The 18,496-nt window shown below is 49.0% G+C and overlaps 1 protein-coding gene across 3 annotated transcripts in view; it reads left to right on the top strand.

Moving 5' to 3' along the window:
• Positions 1 to 18,496, top strand: part of ST3GAL2 (ST3 beta-galactoside alpha-2,3-sialyltransferase 2) — a 103,293-nt gene that overhangs the window by 64,450 nt on the left and 20,347 nt on the right. For 2 of the 3 annotated variants that reach the window (XM_006272772.4, XM_019489002.2), the window contains 2 exons: positions 5,700 to 7,080; positions 17,074 to 17,267. In XM_006272772.4, the coding sequence (XP_006272834.1) occupies positions 6,751 to 7,080; positions 17,074 to 17,267 (524 nt within the window). In that variant the 5' untranslated portion in view covers positions 5,700 to 6,750. Of the gene's footprint in view, positions 1 to 663; positions 798 to 5,699; positions 7,081 to 17,073; positions 17,268 to 18,496 lie in introns of those variants that run through there. The other variant, XM_019489003.2, reaches the window with a different exon arrangement.

Here is an 18,496-nt window from a genome sequence, read left to right as displayed (position 1 = left end):
GCCTGGTCTCTTTTTATGATCAGGTCACAAAGTGCTTAGATGCAGGGGTGGAGATAGGTGTTATCTATTTGGACTTTAAAAAGGCTTTTGACACTGGTGTCACACCCAATTCTCAGAAACAAACTGAGTAGCTGTGATGTGGATTTTTTTTTACAGTAAGGTGGGTGAAAAACTGGCATATGGGATGCACCTAGAGAGTGGTGGTGGATGAGGCGGTTTCTCCCTGGAGAGATGTGGGCTGTGGTGTTCCCCAAGGCTCTGTCCTTGGACCAGTGCTGTTCAATATCTTCATTAGTGATTTGGATGAAAGCACTCTGTCCAAATTCGCAGACGACACCTAACCAGGGGGCTCAGTAAACACACTGGAGGGCAGGGAGCGAATCCAGGCAGATTTGGATAGACTGGGGAAGTGGGCAGATCAGAGTAGGATGCAATTTAAAAAGGATAAGTGCAAGATACTACATCTGGGGAGAGAGAATCTCCAATACACCTATAGACTGGGGGGTACCATTCTGAGTACCATGGCAGTGGAAAGGGATCTTGGAGTCTTGGTTGATGGAAAAGTGAACATGAGTCACCAATGTGATGAGGTAATAAGTAAGGCTAACCACACTCTTTCTTGCATCAGCAGGTGCATCACAAGCAGGTCTAGGGAGGTGATGCTTCCTCTCTATGCAGCATTGGTCAGGCTGCAGCTGGAGTACTGCATCCAGTTTTGGGCGCCGCTCTTAAGGAGGGATGTGGATAACCTTGAGAAAGTTCAGAGAAGGGCAGCTCGCATGGTTGAGGACCTGTGGGTAAGATCCTATGAAGACAGACTGAGGGACTTGAATCTCTTCAGCCTCCGAAAGAGAAGGCTGAGAGGCGATCTCGTGGCTGTCTACAAACTCATCGTGGCGGGTCAGCAGGGAATAGAGGATACTCTGTTTACCAGGGCGCTCCTTGGGGTTACTAGAAATAACGGCCACAAACTAAAGGAGAATAGATTTGGATTGGATATCAGGAAGAAATATATGGTGAGGGTTACCAAAATATGGAATGGGCTTCCAAGGGAGGTGGTGCTTTCCCCTACCTTGGAGGTGTTCAAGAAAAAGATTGGACAAGCACTTAGGTGTGGTTATTTCACCCCAGCACTCTTTCCTGCCTAGAGCAGGGGGTCGGACTCGATCTACAAGGTCCGTTCTGACCCTAGAAACCTATGAAAACCCACTTTCCTTCATGAAAATGTGCTGAAGCAGGACATTCCTTGCCTGTGCTCTACATGGTGCATACAACCTACCCAGCAGGACCCCTCTCCGGTTTTGGTATTTTCCCTAAGTGAGGCCTTCTATTTGCTCATGCTGTGTTCATACATCACCTTGGACAGGGAGGGCCTGGTCTGGCACTGGAGCTTAGATGTGCACCCCAAGACAGTCTAGTGTTGACTCTAGGATATATGCCAATAAGGGATGGGAGAGCAGAGAGGCCCAATCCTGCAACGTTCTTGGTAACCTCTCCTCTGTAGTCATAGGAGAGGCAGGTGCCTGCCAGCTAGCTGGATTAGGCCCACAGAATCCATCTACTACATGGGCAATGCACTATAGAGTTTCCTAGTTTAGCAAGTACTTTCTGCCAGTTGTGATCCCTACACTAGGAGGCACTTAAGTGGGATGGAGTGGAGAGAAGGCTTGTTTGTGCTGGGGGAGGGAGGGCGTCTTTACATGTTTCCTGTATGGCAAGAAACTGTCTGTGCTCCAGAGGGTTTGCAGTCTCCCCTTGTGGGTTTTTCTTTAGATCCAGTGATGTTCAAGATAGAGGCAGCAAGAACACTTGTTGGAGCAAGTGCCTGCTTTTTTGTGAAGGTTTGTCTCCATGAAGTATGAAGAAATACTGACAATTTAATAGCCAAATAGCTTAGTAGGACTATTTTTTCTTCAGCGCCCTTTTCCCCAAAACATCATTATGCCTTGCTTAAGCTTGCTAAAACAGTATTATTTTTTTTTATACCAGCCAGACAAATATCTTAATAATTGGTTATAAATTTACATTTTGAGTGCCTTACTATGGCTGATTGACATTGTAGAGGCCTGAGTCTTGCAATAGCAAATATATTGCTGATCACCTTCAGGGGGTACATGCTACATGCACTAATGCCATCCAGTTTCTAGTGAAAAGCATTTTAGGAGTGCACATTATTTTCTGATAGTAAAAGTAGACCGAATTGCTGGTGACTGGAGCATTAGCATTGTATAGTAAAAAGCATTTGTTTGTTTGACTTCTTTAGACCTTTAAGTTAATGGCTTGAAGTCCTTGTATGTCAGATATAATGAATATATCAGGAATGGTCTGTGAAACTTGTAGGTCGTACCAATGAATGATTGATTGATTTATTTATTTATTTATTTATTTTTTAAAATTTAAACCAAGTACCTGGAAAGCTGTATTTCCTGTCATGGCTGTGGATGGGCCCCTGAACCTATACAAGACACTGGTCATCATCTATTCTAGGCAGCAGAAGTCTACTACATCCAGTACCTTAATTGCTAGCCCAGATGAAGAAAGTTTGTGATTGAGCTTCTGCTAAACTGTTCAGCTGAACAGGCAGCTGAGTCCTCAGTGTGACCAATTTAGCATGAGCTAAAAAAGTGTGCCTTTTCCAGACCTGCGTTTATAAGATGGAGGAGAGTAAGTTGAGTACATCGTGGATGTACTACTTGCCTTTCAATCCTAAGCCAGGCAATGCCCCCTTCCATCCCACTCTGGTGCTAAAGTCTTGAAGTAGGGGTGAAAATGGCAAGAGAAGGCGCAGCTGCCAAATGCAAACAAACTGGGGTTCATTTTAAACTATGGTGGTCTTGCTTCTCTGCATAGCCTGCCAGTAAGGGGGGCATTTGAGCTTAACACCTTTAAGCTGAGTCTCCCTGCTGTAGGAACTGGACCAAGATCTCACAGATAGCTCTGAAGTGAAAAGGAATGGGGGCACTGCTGACCTGAACTAGATATGAACCTCTAGCCTGGCAAGGAAAGGTGCACTAGTTCATTGCTAATCCTGGTTTTGGAGATGCTGAGCATTTTTACCTCCTACAGCAATTCCTGAACTGCTTTGCATGTGTGGCACCTATCATCAAATGATCTTGGAAGAGCTTCATGGGTATTGGAGCTCTTAGGGAGAAAATGACCCATTTTATTGGTGGCCTCCAATGACAGGACTTGGTCCCAGCAGAGGGGATGGTCTTTAGTGGGGATTGTTCACATGAAATGCTTCAGCTCCAAGTCTGTGCAGACTCAGAGGCTGGGGGACAAAGCTGGGTGTCACCAGGTTTTGTGTTTCTGGGTCAGATGGGGCAGTCATGCAAAACATTTGTGAATCGTCTTAATGTATCTTGCTTCTAAGAATGTCTTGTCCCTGGCAGTGGAAGGGCTGAAGAGTAAATCATAGAATCATAGAAAATTAAGGTTGGAAGGAGTCTCAGGAGGTCGTCTAGTCCAACCCCCTGGTCAAAGCAAGACTGTCCCCAACTAGATGATTCTAGCCAGGGCTTTGTCAAGCTGGGCCTTAAAAACCTCCAAGGATGGAGATTTCCCCCATCTCTCTAGGTAACCCATTCCAGTGCTTCACCACCCTCCAAGTATCCTAATATACAACCTAAATTTCCCTTGCTGCAACTTGAGATCATTGCTCCTTGTTCTGTCATCTGCCACTACTGAGAACAGTCTAGCTCCATCCTCTTTGTAAATACTCTTCAGGGAGTTGAAAGCTGCTATGAAATCTCCTCTTAGTCTTCTCTTCTGCAGACTAAATGAGCCCAGTTCCCACATCCTCTTCTCTGAAGTCATTTGCCTCAGCCCCCTAAACATTTTGTTGCCCCCACTGGATTCTCTCCAATTTGTCCACATCCTTTCTGTGGTGGGGGCCCAAAACTGGACACAGTACTCCAGGTATGGCCTCACCCATGCTGAATAGAGCAGAAGAATCACTTCCCTCAATCTGTGGCAACGCTTCTACTAATGCAGCCCAGTACACCGTTAACCTTCTTTGCAACAAAGGCACACTGTTGGCTCTTATTCAGCTTCTTGTCCACTGTAACCCCCAGGTCCTTTTCTACAGAGCTGATGCTTAGTCAGTCAGTCCAACGCCTGTAGTGGTACATGGGATTCTTCTGTCTAAAGTGCAGGATTTTGCACTTGTCTTTATTAAATCTCATGATATTTTTTTAATTTAATTTAATTTTATTTTATTTTTTGGCCCAATCCTCCAATTTGTCTAGCTCTGTCTGAATCCTAACCCTACCCTTCAGCATATCTGTGACGTCCCCCAGCTTTGTGTCATCCATGAACTTGCTGAGAGTGCACTCCATCCCATCTTCCAAGTCGTTAATGAAGACATTGAATAAAAATAGCCCTAGGACAAACCCCTGGGTCACTCCACTTCATAGAAACATAGAAATTAAGGGTTGGAAGGGACCTTGGAAGATCACTGAGCCCAACCCCTCTGCTCTGGGTAGGAATACTGCTGAGATCAAATGATCCCACCAAGGTGTCTGTCCAGTCTGCTTTTGAAGATTTCCATGGTAGGGGACTGCATCACCTCCTTGGGAAGTCTGTTTCAGATTCTGGTCATGCCTACATGGTAAGGGTGGGCAAGGATGGTGGAGGAAGTTTTCTGGGACATATTCTTCCATGTTTGATGTGGGCAGCAAAGAGAGCCCACAAGCATGGAACTGTGTGGCTTTAGTGTGTCCCCTCGTCCCACCCCTTAGACTGCCAGCACTTGTGCCTTCAGGGGTAGGGAGCAGCAAAAGCCACATCAGTCCACAAGCAGCCTCTGTCTCAGACAGCTTCTGTTATTCTTCCAATCTTTGCATGGGTCCCAGGCCAAAAAAATATTTTTGTCTGTGCATGTACAGGACCACACTGCTTGCCTAAGCTTTCAGGCATCAGCAGTGCCATTGGGATGTGCACTGTCTCAGCTTAGGGAAGGAAAACTTGAGCAGCAAGGGGTTGATGTTGGCCCTTGGCAAGGAGGTTCATGGTGTGCACGAGCTTCCTTTATAGCCTTCTGCCCAAGTGCACAGTACACCTGCTTGCAAAAAGGAGATATGCATGTCATTCACTGGTGCTGGGGACAGCATGAGGTTCTTTCCTAAGTATTTTGGTTGCAAATCTTGGCCCTGACTTTCAGCACCCCATTGTTTTATTTGCAGGTTCCTTAAGGAACTTGGGCCTGACTTGCTTAACCCTCTCCTGTTTGCACCTTTGGCCTTTCATAGCTGAAATTAAGCCATGTTTTCTATGGCAGAAAGCATCTCCTGGGAGGGGCTGCAAACTGAGGCCCTCAGACTTATTACTCTGATGGTCCATGCCATGTTGACCAGAAATCTCCTGAACAGAAAGGCTCTTACCTAGCCTCCCCACTGGACAGGCCTTCTGCCAACATGCCTGCTCAGACAGTTCACAGGAAAGACTCTGCCTCAGGGTCATCCTAACCCTTTATAGAGGTATTTATACCTTGATCCAGTCTCTCCTTAGCTTCACCTGATGCCAGAGTGCTGCAGGCAGGAGCCTGCACTGGCTGGGTTTAAAATTGGCTTTGGGAGTGGCTGTCTGTGTAGGTTTGAGCTTTTAGCTCTTTTTTTTTTTTTTTTTTTTTTTTTAAATATGATGCTAGTAATTCTTGATGCTGAAATCTGTTTCTTCCCCCTCCCTCCTTTCCATTTTAGGATGTTATTACAGCAGCAGCTTCTCCAGGTGAGCAACAGGGAGAAGATTGTCATGGGATTATTTAAACACCTAAGCAGCAGAGCAGGATGGCTCCCAGAGAGGATGAATGAGGCTGCAGCTGAAGGTCAGCCAGGGCCCGCCCCCAGCAGCAGGTGGCAGGAGTGATTGGTACCGTGTTGTGGATGGAGCAGGCAAGCAAGTATATGCACCAGACCTACAGCTGTTCCTAGGCCTGGTTACAGATGTGGAGCTCAAGAGCTCGGCTGTCTCCTTGGCAACAGAAGGTAGGGGGCTCTCTCGGAGGAGAGCAGATGCGGATGGGAAGCAGCAGCAAGCCAGGTTTGGGTGATATGCTGCGGGATCACAGATCTCCAGTCCCCTGCATGGAGTTACCCTAAGATGCAGTGAACTTTTCTTCCCCCTCCTGGATGGAGTTTCAGAGCGAGGGGTTGGCTTAGCAGGCCACTTCCCCAGAACATCAGGCCAGATCTTGGGCCTAGGGGCACAAAAACCCTGTCCCTTGTTTTTTCTGGCAAGCAAAGATTGTGATGGCCCTTCAGGGAAAGAGGAGATGATGAGCCCCATCAGGGTCCAAGCCCAGGACAATCCTTTTTCTCACAAGAGATGAGCACTTCAGTTGCTTTTCAGTGAAAGATCTGGGGTCTCCGAAGGCAGCTTCTGCGGAAGGAGGACTGGCTGCTGGATCCCTGCAATTGTGTAGCCCCAGCAGCATATGCTCTCCCCTTGGACAATAGAAGAGTCCCTGTGGCCCAGCAAGTCCTCTGTGGGGCTCCAGGGAGCTGTGAAGGCATGTGCAGTGACTGAAGAGTCCCCAGGGCACTAGATTTGTTGCTGAGCCAGTCTTCATTGCAGTTCCCTCCTGCTTTGTGCGTTCCCCCTGTGTTCTATGCCCTTTGTCTGCTGCAACAGAGAAGGTGGGCAGTGAACCATTGGCACAGGCTGGCCAAGAGGCCAGCAGGCAACGCAGTGGCTGCAGTGACCTCTCCTCTGGCCCAGCAGGGTGGCCTCTTCCCCTCAACCCCACCCACCATGAAGTGCTCCCTGCGGTTCTGGTTCCTGTCTACTGCTTCCCTGCTTGTCTTCGTCATGTCTCTTCTCTTCACCTACTCGCACCACAGCATCACCTACCTGGACCCCAGCAGCCTCAATGGCATCCACCGGGTCAAGCTGGTGCCTGGCTATGCTGGTATGCAGCGTGTCGGCAAGGGTGGGCTCTTCATGAAGAGCTGTGCTTGCCAGCAGTGCATGGAGGATGCCAGGGCCTCAGACTGGTTCAACAGCCACTATGACAGTAACATCTCCCCAGTGTGGACGAAGGAGAACATGGACCTCCCGTTGGATGTCCAAAGATGGTGGATGGTGAGTGAGTTCTGCTGGCAGGCTTGGGGTTAGTGTCCCCTTTACCAGCTTTGTACCTCACTAGGAAGAGCCATTCAGACTTGTGGCCTGTGGGGAGAGAAAAGAAGTGGTACCCTAATACTTCACCCCCACTCCCTGCTAATGCTCCTGGGACACAGGGGATGGTCCTGGGTGAGCAGTGGATGTGGCTCCTACCTCCTCTCTGTGCAGCTTGTCTAACCCATAGGTCAGGAGTGTGCTGTTTCAGAGGCTCCCCAGTGCTAGGGGAGCCTGTGTGGTCTAGTCTGAACCCCATGTACTGTAGGAGACTCGCTCTGCCACCTATCTCTGTACAGAGGGGCTCTGGAAGTTCCTGACTATTGTGTCTGTGACCCCAGATCAAAATGAGATCTTTCTCACCGTCACCCCCCTCTCAGCCCACCCAGGCACTGAGAGCCAACCAAAGCTATCCTCACCTGTAGGGCACTAATGAGCCAGCTCCTCCACTGTGGGTGTAATCCACTGCCTTCATGAGGGCCCTGTATTAATGCTGGGAGTGATGTAGGGATACTGAGAGGTAGGGGCAGCCCTGCAGTTGGAACAGGGAGTCCCCTAAAATGGGTCTGTGGAGGTGGCAATAATAAATTCTAGTATGGCAATGCTGCTGTCTGATCAGAGACCACCTACACTTGTGTGGCAGGGCTGTGAGGAGCAGCTGTGTGCAAACATCCCCTTCTAGAAGAGGAGCTGAGTTGGCTGAACATGTAGAAAAGCTAATCTTGTAGAGTTTATGTCACTGCTGTAGAACAGAGAATACCTTTCCCCTCCCCCCATAATCTCCCCCAAACACTGCAGCCTGTGGAACAAGTGGATGGGCTTCAGCTTCTAGCTTGAGTGGAGAAGCAAGGCAGGTCAGCAGTGAGAACACAGAGCAGGGCTGGGGGGCAAGTCTTTGAGCCAGATACCATTGCCTCATCCTGTGTTGGGTGGCTTCTGTGCTCAAGGTGCTGCCACTTAATCCACTGGCACCCTGCATAATGTTCTGCTTCTGGAGCTTCTCCCTTTACACAGCAAGAGGTTTTCCCAGGGAAACAGTGATGCACTGAAAACAAAGCATTTAATTTAAATCCCATGCTGCTGCAAGCAGCCAGCCTAGCACTGAAATGGCACATACGGGAGTTTGGAGGACAGTTACACTTGGTGCCAAGGAAGGTGTATGTGTGCATATGGGTGGAGAGGAGTGTGCCAGTCCAGACAATACCTGGGACCAGTCTGCGTGGGGGAGGGGAGCTGCTAATGGCCTCCTTAGACTTGGTTGTGTTGTCTGGAAGTGTTGGATGACTTGGAGTTGAGGGGGTGGGGCACATGGAGCCTAGGCAAAGCTCTCTATCCCAGAGCTGCATGGCCTGTCCTGCTTGCAGCAAATGATGGAAGCACATGCTGATAACGCATGCACCTCCTGCTCCAGAAAGGAATGGCAATTAAACCATCATGTCCTTGTGCTGTACGAATGCAGTAAAGGGACTGGAAGCGTTTGGAGGCAGGAAGCAACTGTAAATGAGTTGCAGCCTCCTGCCTCCATCCCTGGGTGTCTGCTGGAATCCAGCTGGTGATCTTTATTAGAGCGATAGTCTCTCTAAGCAGTAATGGCTTCTCCTCCTCTTCTCATCCCTGGCTCCCATGATGTACAAGGCCCTGGGGGTCTGTTTTCCTGCTCTCTCCATTCATTAGGTGAATCTCTTAGCTCCTTCTACAGTACTGGCCCACAAATCTGTCTGTGGAGTCCAGCTTGATGCTCCTGAGAGTCCATTAAGTGATGCTCTGTGATTAGTGATGGAGATGCAGGCTGGAGACAATAGCTCTTTCTTTGCCAGCTCACTGCTACAGCTGGCCAGCTGGAGCTGCTGCAACAGCTTTCTAATGCATCCTCAGTGGGACATCCAGCCTGCATTCTCAGCCCCAGCCATATGTTTTTAAGCCTGTATTGTGTCTGTTGGGAGATAAATGGGCTTGCTGGATGGAGAGGCCACTATCACTCTGGTATAGCCTCATATCTAACACTGCTTCCAAAGGCGGGCTTGGCTAGACCCAGCAGAAAGAGTTTTTCTTTGCTCCCAACCTCGAGCTCTCCTGCAGCTTCTCGTGGAGTTGCACAGTCCCTCTATTAGACATCAGGAGACCACTGCAATGGTTCATGTGCTGTTGTGCCACGGTTCATTCACACTGGGTCTCTACAGCCCTGGGTTCCTGCCAGACTCCTTGAGCCCTGCTTCTGACCCAAGCCCTGGATCTGCATTAGGGCAATGAGCTGTTTGCCCAGCTCCTCCTTGGTAACTTGAGGGGAGAGGCCTGAGGGATGATTGCTTTTCCAAGCAACAGAAAGCTTGCTTCTGCTGCCCAATTTGAAAACAGCTTTAATGTTGTGGGTATATCTGCACTGGAGGCAGCAGGGCAACATTGGCATGAGCTTGGGCATCTTTTTACAGTGCTGCATTGTGCCATGTAAGACCAGCCCCTTTTCACTCCATCAGTCTACTCCTTGAGTGTCTTGGGATTCAAACCTTCTGCTCCCCTGACCAGGTGTTTACTCCAGACTTGAGCCCTGGAGAGGTAAGACAGTTAAGGAAGAAACCGAGCTGGACTCCATCCTTGCTCACAGAGCAGATAAGGTCCAAGTGCAGTTCATTCAGTGACTGGAGGATAGTGAGAAGAGCCACACTTAGGACTCTGATCCAGGCTGTGAGGGTGGGCTGGAAACAGCTTCTCTGGGTCCTTTTAACAAGCATGTCTGATCTGGGGGCTGGTTCTTTACAGTCCTCATGGTCTTATTCTTCCGGAAGAGTGCTTGAACTTCACTAAAAGTTTTAAAATAATCTTCCAAAAAAGCCTGGCCATGACCCCCTCCTGAAAGAAAGTGCAAGCATTGTGCTGTCAGATACTGAGGGACACTTGCTGGAGACAGAGGAGGTTCGAATCCCTGAAGGGAAAGAGGGGTAAGAAGCTTAGAAGTGTTCATACACTAGCAAGGATGCCCACCAGCCTTGCTATTGGATGGCAAAGTATTTCTTTACAACAGGACCTGCCCCCCCCCATAAAATGCCAGCTCTTAATTGTCACTCTTTTTTGACTACAGAAAAATACTAGAAGCAATTCTTCTACTGCAAAGAATTCAAAGCCCACATCAAGTCAGAATATTTTTAACACTGTGCAGTCCATTTGTAATCTCTGATTTATCTTGTGAATCATGTTTGCACATTTAACAGTGTTAACACTTGTGTGACGCCCTCCAGCACCCTTGAAAGAATCTCAAGGCATCCCAGGGTGCCATAGCACCCTTGTTGAGAATCCTAGTCCTATACCAGTGCTTCCCAAACTTTTTTCCCCCTCAGTATGACCCCATTTATGGCCCTATTTCCTCAGCGTAGCCTCTCACTCCCAACCCACAGTCCTGTCCCCCCTCTCCCCCCCCCCCCCCATCTGCTGATGTTGCAGCCCCATTTGGGGTTGCTACCCACAGTTTGGGAACTGCTGCCCTACACCATTGGGTGTGATAGCCCCACATACCTGACGGACACTTCCAGGTGGATCATGCTGTCTTGCAATGCTGATAATAGTTCAGAGTTCTGACTTGGTCAGTGTAGAATGGAGGAACGTGGATCAGGAGGCTGCTGCAGCCCTTTGCCCTGCAGGAAGATCAGCCTGTTTGCAGAATGGGAGGAGGCAAGGGTCACAACTGCATGCTGTGTAAGGTCTCATCACTTAAACATCTTAGGGAAGGGACTCTCACATTTTGGATTGGGCCTGCCACAGCAGGCCCGTATCTTGGCTGAGACCTGTGACCATTTAACATTTGCATTGCAAAAACACATTATTAAGGAAATGTTACATTTATAACTCTATCCTACCATGTAATGGTTTTAAGGGAAACAGGACCCTGGTGCATAGCGTTCACGTTGGTACGTAGTTGTGGGATGTTCAAGCAGTCCAATCATTTAGTTAATCGTGTGTGTGTGTCAGTGTCATTCTCAGCCAGAGAGAATGCTGGGATGGATAACTTCCATTTTGACTGTGGCTAGGGCCCCGTTCTGGCAGGTACTGTTTATGCCAAGAAGACGGCCCTTTGCCACAAAAGATCACAGTCAAAGGATGTGCCTAAGCTCCCAGACTGGGCCACTCCCACTGCATACTTACTTGTCCACTCGTACATACCAAAGCCACGACATGCTTTTGAGCAATCGCATGGGGCACCCCACAGCTGCTTTACTGCTGTCTCTTTGGGTTCAGTGCTGGTATGTGGGAGCCGGTGTCTGGAGCATGCTTGGAAGCAGCCCTCCCTGGGAGTAATGGGGACAAAGTGCATACATGCTCTAAAAGACCAAGCATAATGCAGTTCAGGGGAGCTGAGATTGCAAGAGGATGGCTACAATTCTTAGCCACTCAGGATCAACAGATACACCAGGCAACCTCCCTCCTTGTGGGAGGCCACTGTTACAGGAGAGGAGGACTCTTGAAGAACGTTTGTGGCATGTTCTTGGACCATGAAAATAGCTTCATGGTCAAGCTGCTGGCCTGCTATGGAAACTGGCATTCAGTCCCCTGCTCTGCCACAGCCTTCCTATGGGATCTCAGCTAAGTTACTAGTGCCTTAGCTCCCCAGTAGTGATTGTAGAAACACAGTCAAGCCCTGCCTCATAGCTGGGGCATCAGTAAATGCAGTGCTCGAGCAAGCAGGAGCCATTGAAAGAATGATATAGAGAAGTAATGGGAGATGCCTATGTATATTCTCTCTGTGGCTGTCCTTCCCGTCTCGCTGCTCAGCATGCAGACTTGAAATCGCTTGGTTTGTGATGTTAGGGAGGTGAACAGTTTGGACTACCTGCTCTCCTGTTTAACTTATGTCTCCTTTAATGGCCGCTGGCTGTCATTCCAGCCACTGGGCATCTCCTGCCCATGCCAGGAGGAATCCATGCCATCCCGAACCTTTACAATTCTTGGCACCACAAACTCTTTGAGTATGTTGGACTGGGGATGTTGGGGATGGGCTGCTGCTAGGGGCTTAAGCAGCTGTGGCATTGTGGATGGCCTGAGCTGAGGTGAGGGGTTCTACCTGGGAAGCAGTGGGAAGGGGATATGGTTTGGGGCATCTTGGAGAGTTTGGCGAGAGAAATCAGGAGCCCACTGCACAGCCTGGAAGTTCATTGTTAACCAGGGTTAGAACTGTCCCTTCTCACTCCAGCCTGTCTGACCATGCTGAGAAGACTTGGGTTTTATAAGCTATGGCCCAACCATCTCTTTCACACTTTAGACTTAAGCAATGCCAGGCAGGGCAGGAGAGCTCCACTTAGCGGGCAAAAGCAGTGCAAGATAATTCCTGTACAGAACTTGCCTCTGGACCTGTCGGTGTCCCCAGTGCTGCAGCTGTCTTCCTGAAGCACTTGAGTAGCACTGAAACACAGGCTGGAGGGGGAGGCTGCAGACCATGCAGCAGCTGACTTAATGGAATGGCCTAGTTTCCTTTAGAAAGTTGAATCTTGCCAAGAAACTGGAGCATCCAGGCTGCTCAGAAATTAATGGATGACCTAGTACCAAATTACTCCTTGGGAGGAGCCATGCTGGGACTTTGTGCCCAGGAGAGTGGCTTTTGAAGTGCAAATTTAAGGGGTGGGGAATTGATCACGAAGGTTCTTCAGTAACTGGTATAAAACACATTGGTACGCTCCAGCTAGCCCGATTGGAAGAGGTCAGCTTGCAGATAGACAGGAGGGAGTTGATCTGGAACCTTTGGCCAATGCTGAGTCTTACTCTGGGGGAGAGAAGTGGCATCCAGGGGCACCTGGACTTCTAACTCAGGCAAGTTGCAGGCAACAGCTCAGTGAAACTACCACAGAACTGCCTTCCCCACGGGGCCTGCCTCCCATTCATCTTCCAATCTGTAGAGCTACAGAAGTAACAGATTTTGGGGGTTGAATTAAAAAAAATAAATAAATGGGAAAGGTTGGGGATGGGGTCTCCATTTTGTTTTGGAGCTCCTGAAATATTTAGTTTGTTCCAAAATGTCTTGTGTTGGTTTTGGAAGTAGATAATGCTTTTAAGGCATTTCTTTAAAGTTTAGGTCCATTTCAATACTAATTATGAAAATGAGTCATTTGGAAAATGTCAAAACAAAATATTGACTCTTCTTAAACTTCTGGCTTTTACTTGGATGGGAGCTACCCACTGACTTCAGCTGTATCATTTTAGTCATCCTGAAAATACAGTTTCAGGAAATTTTATTATTTGATTATAAAAGCCCCCAAACCAAACTAGCAGCCTCCCACAGCCTGCCTACCCCTCTGCCCAGCTCCTTTCTGCATTTGAATGCCTGTGACTGCAGAGCTGGGCAGCAGAGTCCTTCAGGATGTGGTCAGGCTGTCACGGTCTCTCAGACAACAATGTTTGTGTTGACTGAAGGGCTGAGAGACTTGCATCCTCACATTACCAGAGCCCAACCCACACGACATGCATCTCTCAACACCCTGTACAAAAGACTGTTGTCTGCACTGAGTGACATGCCTATAGTCACAGGAAGTTGAAGCCAGAAAGCTTGGAACTGAGCCTAAATGTCGAAGTCCTAGTTTGGTACCTTTTCTACTAGGCTGTTCTTCATCATGATCTTTCTTAAGAAGCTTGGGCCCAGGTCTCCCTTCATATTGGTTTTAACTCGACTAATGAAACCCATAAGATTTAAACCAGTGTAAGCAGAGAACAGGGGATCCTTCGTTTTCCTGCTAATGCTCAAAACAACAGGCACTAGACACCCTTCTATGTGGCTGCCAGAGGATCCTTTAAAACCTCCTTCTGTCATGTCTGGCAGACTAGTCTGTTGCTGTATCATAAGCAAACTAAGGAAATACGATCTAGATAGAATCACCCTAAGATGCATACACAGCTGGTTGAAAGCTGCAGACAGGTATCAGTGGTTTGCTGGCTGACTGAGAGACATTTAAAGTGGTGTCCCTCAAACCTCTGGCTCTGGATCCAGTTCGTTTTCAATGGTGCTGTGAATCAGTTGGCTGGTGAAACAGAAAACATACTTTTATATGTTTTTCCAGGTGACCACATGTAAGGTGGGATTGCAAGTGCTTGAGAGGAAAAGATCACAATTCAAAATGAGCTTGACAAATTGGAGAGATGGCATGAAATCAGTAAGACGAAAGGCAGTATAGATAACTGCCTTAAGGAAGGAGAAATCGAAAAGCTTGGGTATGAAATTAGGAATATCTGGCTAGGCTAAGGACTAGCAAATGTTATATTAGCAGGCTGCCCACTTGTGACTTATCTGTCTCCATGGGCCACCACAAGCTACTGCTCTCCTCTAGCACCCAATTCAGTGCTGCCTCTGGCATGTGCTGCTGATTCCCATCCTCAGCAGCAGTGAGGAGGGCTGAGTTTGGCAAGGGTGATGATAGGAAGCAGCACCTGCTGTTAGGAGTGTGGAAAGGGAAGAGGTAGCCAGGGAGGGCTGCAGAGGGGATTGGTGGTGTGATGCAGGACAGATGCAATCACTTTGTCTCAAATTCAGCCCATGGGCTGTAGGCTGCCAACCCCTCAGCTAGGCTATAGCGCTGCAGGAGAAGGTCTGGGGGCTCATGAGAGATTCCAGGCTGAATGAGGGCATGGGTACATGAACAAGTTTCCACGAGGCAGAAGAGGCAGATTGTCATGCATGAGCTACTTTGCAGTTAATGCTCTTGTGTGCACTCTAGGGGCTGCGCAAAGCTTTGGTAGCCAATTTCTATTGGGAGGAGATTCAGCCCAGTTCGGAGGCTGACTCTCCAAATCCGAATTGAGTTGGGAGACCCATTAAAAGATCTGAATCGAATCGAAAGCTTTCAGATTGGTTTGGCACCAATTTGGAGATTCAGCCATAGACTAAACAGTCAGCAGTCCTTGACCACGCTGGACACAGCTGCCTCCAGCTGGTAAGTCTGTGGAGGTGAGAGGGAAGGAGGGAGCAGATCAACACTGCCAGGGCAAGGAGACTGGATGGTGCCACTGCACTGACTTGGACAAGTGGCACACAGCGGTGGAAGCCAATCCAGCCTCCCTGCGCCTCCCAGACAAGCTGCAAATTTGCCTAGCTGGGGCACGGCAGGGCAAGCAGCGGCAGGGCATGGGGGCGGGCACATGCACTCAGATTGAAGTGGGGCCAGTGGCAGGGTATTTTAGAGTGGTTGCAGGCCCTCCATGGCCTCCACTCGACTGCACTCTGTGGGGCAGGTGGAGCCAGGGCCGGGTCTGGGCTGGGGCTAGTTTCCCAGAGTGCAGCCCTGGCTCCACCTGCACTGTGGAGCACAGCCCAGTGGTGGGAGGCTGGGACTAGCCTCCTGGAGCACAACCTGGCCCAGCCCACGCCATGCAGATCCAGGGGCACACCGGCTCCCACGCTCTCCTGGACCATCGGTGCTCAGTGGCGGGAGTCCCGCACCTCACTGCCCCAGCTGGGCAGCTTGTCCCAACCCCTTTCCTCCCCTCTTCCACCCACCACAACAGAATTACCAGCTGGAGGCAGCTGTGTCTGATGTGCTCGAGGACTACGGCCCGTTTAGTCTATGGCTGAATCTCCAAATCAGTGCCAAATCTTCAAATCCGATTCGGCCAGATTGAATCAGGACAGTGACTTGAATCACTATCCCTCCGAATCGGCTGAATCTGAATCCAGATTGAATACTTGCCGCTTCACACAGGCCTAATGCACTTTTATCCGCTCATTTTTATGAGGAAAGGCTGATGAAATTGGGCTAGTTTTAGGAAGGAGATGACTAAGGAGAGAACCCAAGTCTTCCAGTACAGAAAAGGTTGTATTAAAGTCATGGAGAACAGCCACCGAGCAGACAAGGAAAATCAGCTTAACATGCAGCGAAGATGCCATGGGTTAAACAGGGGACTTTGTTAGGCAGGTGAGGCTCTAAAAGAGGCTGTCTGTCTATGAAACCATGAAACCTCCTTTGTTGGAGGTTTGCAAGAACAGGTTAGACAGCCATTTCTCAGGGGATGGTCTGGGTATGTTTGATTGTGCCTCTGGGAAGACGCATAGACTAGGTGACCCCCTGAGCTCTCATCCAGCCCTATGCATATAGATTCATAGATTCATACAGTTAGTGTGATAGAGCCTGGATGGGAAGTGAACTAGAAATGACGGCAGGTTTGTTAGTCTCATTCTGTTGCCCAGGCTGGTTTATGTGCTAGAAATAAATTGCATTAGGATGGCACACAATGTGTATGCTCTTAAAGGTATCTAGCCACAGCCAGAAACTTGGTCTCCCTAGCCCACCTTGTATATACTAAACTCTGAATGGGAGAGGCAACTAATGATGTGTCTTAGCCACATGCTGACACCCTTTTCTTGTTAAGCAAGCAAAAGCTTGAACACAGGCCTTTGGATGCGAGCTGTGTCCTCCTGGATATTTTTAGTCTGTGCTCTCGGATACTGCAGCAAATCCCACTTAATGCTCAAGTGTATTTCAAAACGTGCCATCTGTTTGGCTGGGAGCTGAGCCTCTGATGGGATAAATGGGGTCAAAGTTGCCCCAAGGTCTTTGAACCTGCATCCAAAAGCATAGACTCATACATGTGCAGGGGCAGTCTTACTCCCAGACTGAAAATGCATGTTGCTGTTGGTTTTCACACCTTACTCTTTCCTTCTCTGACTTCACTGCCCCTTCCTCAGCCTCTTCTGGTTCTCTCGTCTTATTCTGGGTTCCTGCTCACTCTGTTTCCCTTCCCACAGAGTCACATCTCCAAGGCCTGATGAGGCACAGCCTCCTGTTCTACCCAGGAGATCTTGGCCAGTCAGGCCCATAGCAGCAACCTGGGCACTGCTCTCCCCACTTCATGACAGCTGGAGGGATTGTGGGACTGTCTGGTAAACATGGGAAGTCTGGATGTGGGATTCCTTGGTCACAGGTGCCAGAGGTAGGTACACCTGCTACTATCCTTGTCTAAGGTTTTGCTTCCCCTCATCTCTTTCCACAGATGCTGCAGCCCCAGTTCAAGTCCCATAACACTAATGAGGTCCTGAGCAAGCTCTTCCAGATTGTGCCTGGTGAGAACCCATACAGCTACCGGGACCCCCAGAAGTGTCGGCGCTGTGCTGTTGTGGGCAATTCGGGCAACCTGCGCGGCTCTGGTTACGGGCGAGAGATTGATGGGCATGACTTCATCATGAGGTGAGTAGCTGGTGCTCTAAAGCTCTCTATAGCAGAGTGGGGAAGGGAGCCACTGGCACAATTCATCCAGGTCAGCGAGCTGAGTCGGGAGGTGCCACATCCCAGCCTCTGCACTGGGCTGGCTGTCACTTCAGATAACGCCTGAGCAGAGGAGGCAGACTTGACCCTCTTCCTCGCAAGCTGCTGGTTCAGCTAGCTAGCACTCACTCCTCCTCCATGCATTTTAAAGCAAGTTTCTATCCTCCAGGCAGAGGAATAGTTTTTCCCCTCCCCCACCCATCTTTCCAGTTTGTGCCTGGCCTGGTTCTGGCTGTTTGAGCCCTCTTTCCTCCTCTGCTGTTCTCCTTGTCTATCAGCTCTTTGTCTTCTCATTAATTTAAATTTCCCTGAAGCTTGGGGGAGAGGGGGGACAACCGTGTGCACTGGGCTGTAGCCTGTCAGTGGGGGAGCAGCTTTTAATCCAGTTACAGAGGAAATGGCAGGATATGAAGTATAGAGACCTTGGCTTGGACTTAACCTAGAAAAACTGAGAGCAGCTGCAGAGGGAACACTGGACCTGACCTAAGACAGCAGTCTTGTAACACATGATGTTAAAATCCTCCCATCTCTGAAGCCAGGTGGGAACAGGGGTACATCTGTAACATACCCATGGCCTAGCCTTGCAAATCTGCTCACAGAGCAGTTCCTTTATAGAAGGAACCCCTCACCCAACATGTCATTTTGAAGGGAGGAGGAGGAGGGAAAGAGAACAATAGACATCTTCTATGCCAATTCTATTTTCTGGCCTGGGAGGGCTGCCTTGCACCACCATTACAATTGTTGTTCTTAGTGAAACATATTTGAACCAGATGTCAGCAACCTACTTTGGCTGAGAGCCACCCCTCCGGTCTAAGTACTGGACTGCTCTCTCCTCCTTTGAGAGTGCTGTAGCCCACTCATCCTGCAGTGAAGAGATGGATGCTCGAGCTGAGACAGCACTGATGCTAATGGAAAGAGATGCAGACATGCACACAACTGTGCACGCTGCTTAAAGGGAGCTTCTCCCATGGAACAGTGATGTCTTAATGTTCCTCAGCCACCACTGCTGGCTTCTTAAGACAGCATTAGCATAAACTGCTGAGTGTGGGCTCACTTGCTTTAAGGGGCCAAGTAGCATTAACTGGGTGAGATTCTCTCCTGTTGAAGCAAGAAGTTGCCAGCTAAAAGCAATGGATAGAATGTGAGTGTTT

Source organism: Alligator mississippiensis, chromosome 10 (assembly GCF_030867095.1).
Source record: "Alligator mississippiensis isolate rAllMis1 chromosome 10, rAllMis1, whole genome shotgun sequence".
NCBI lineage: Eukaryota > Metazoa > Chordata > Crocodylia > Alligatoridae > Alligator > Alligator mississippiensis.
The sequence above is the reverse complement of the archived record's forward strand: the minus strand, read 5'-3'. Positions and strand labels throughout refer to the sequence as shown.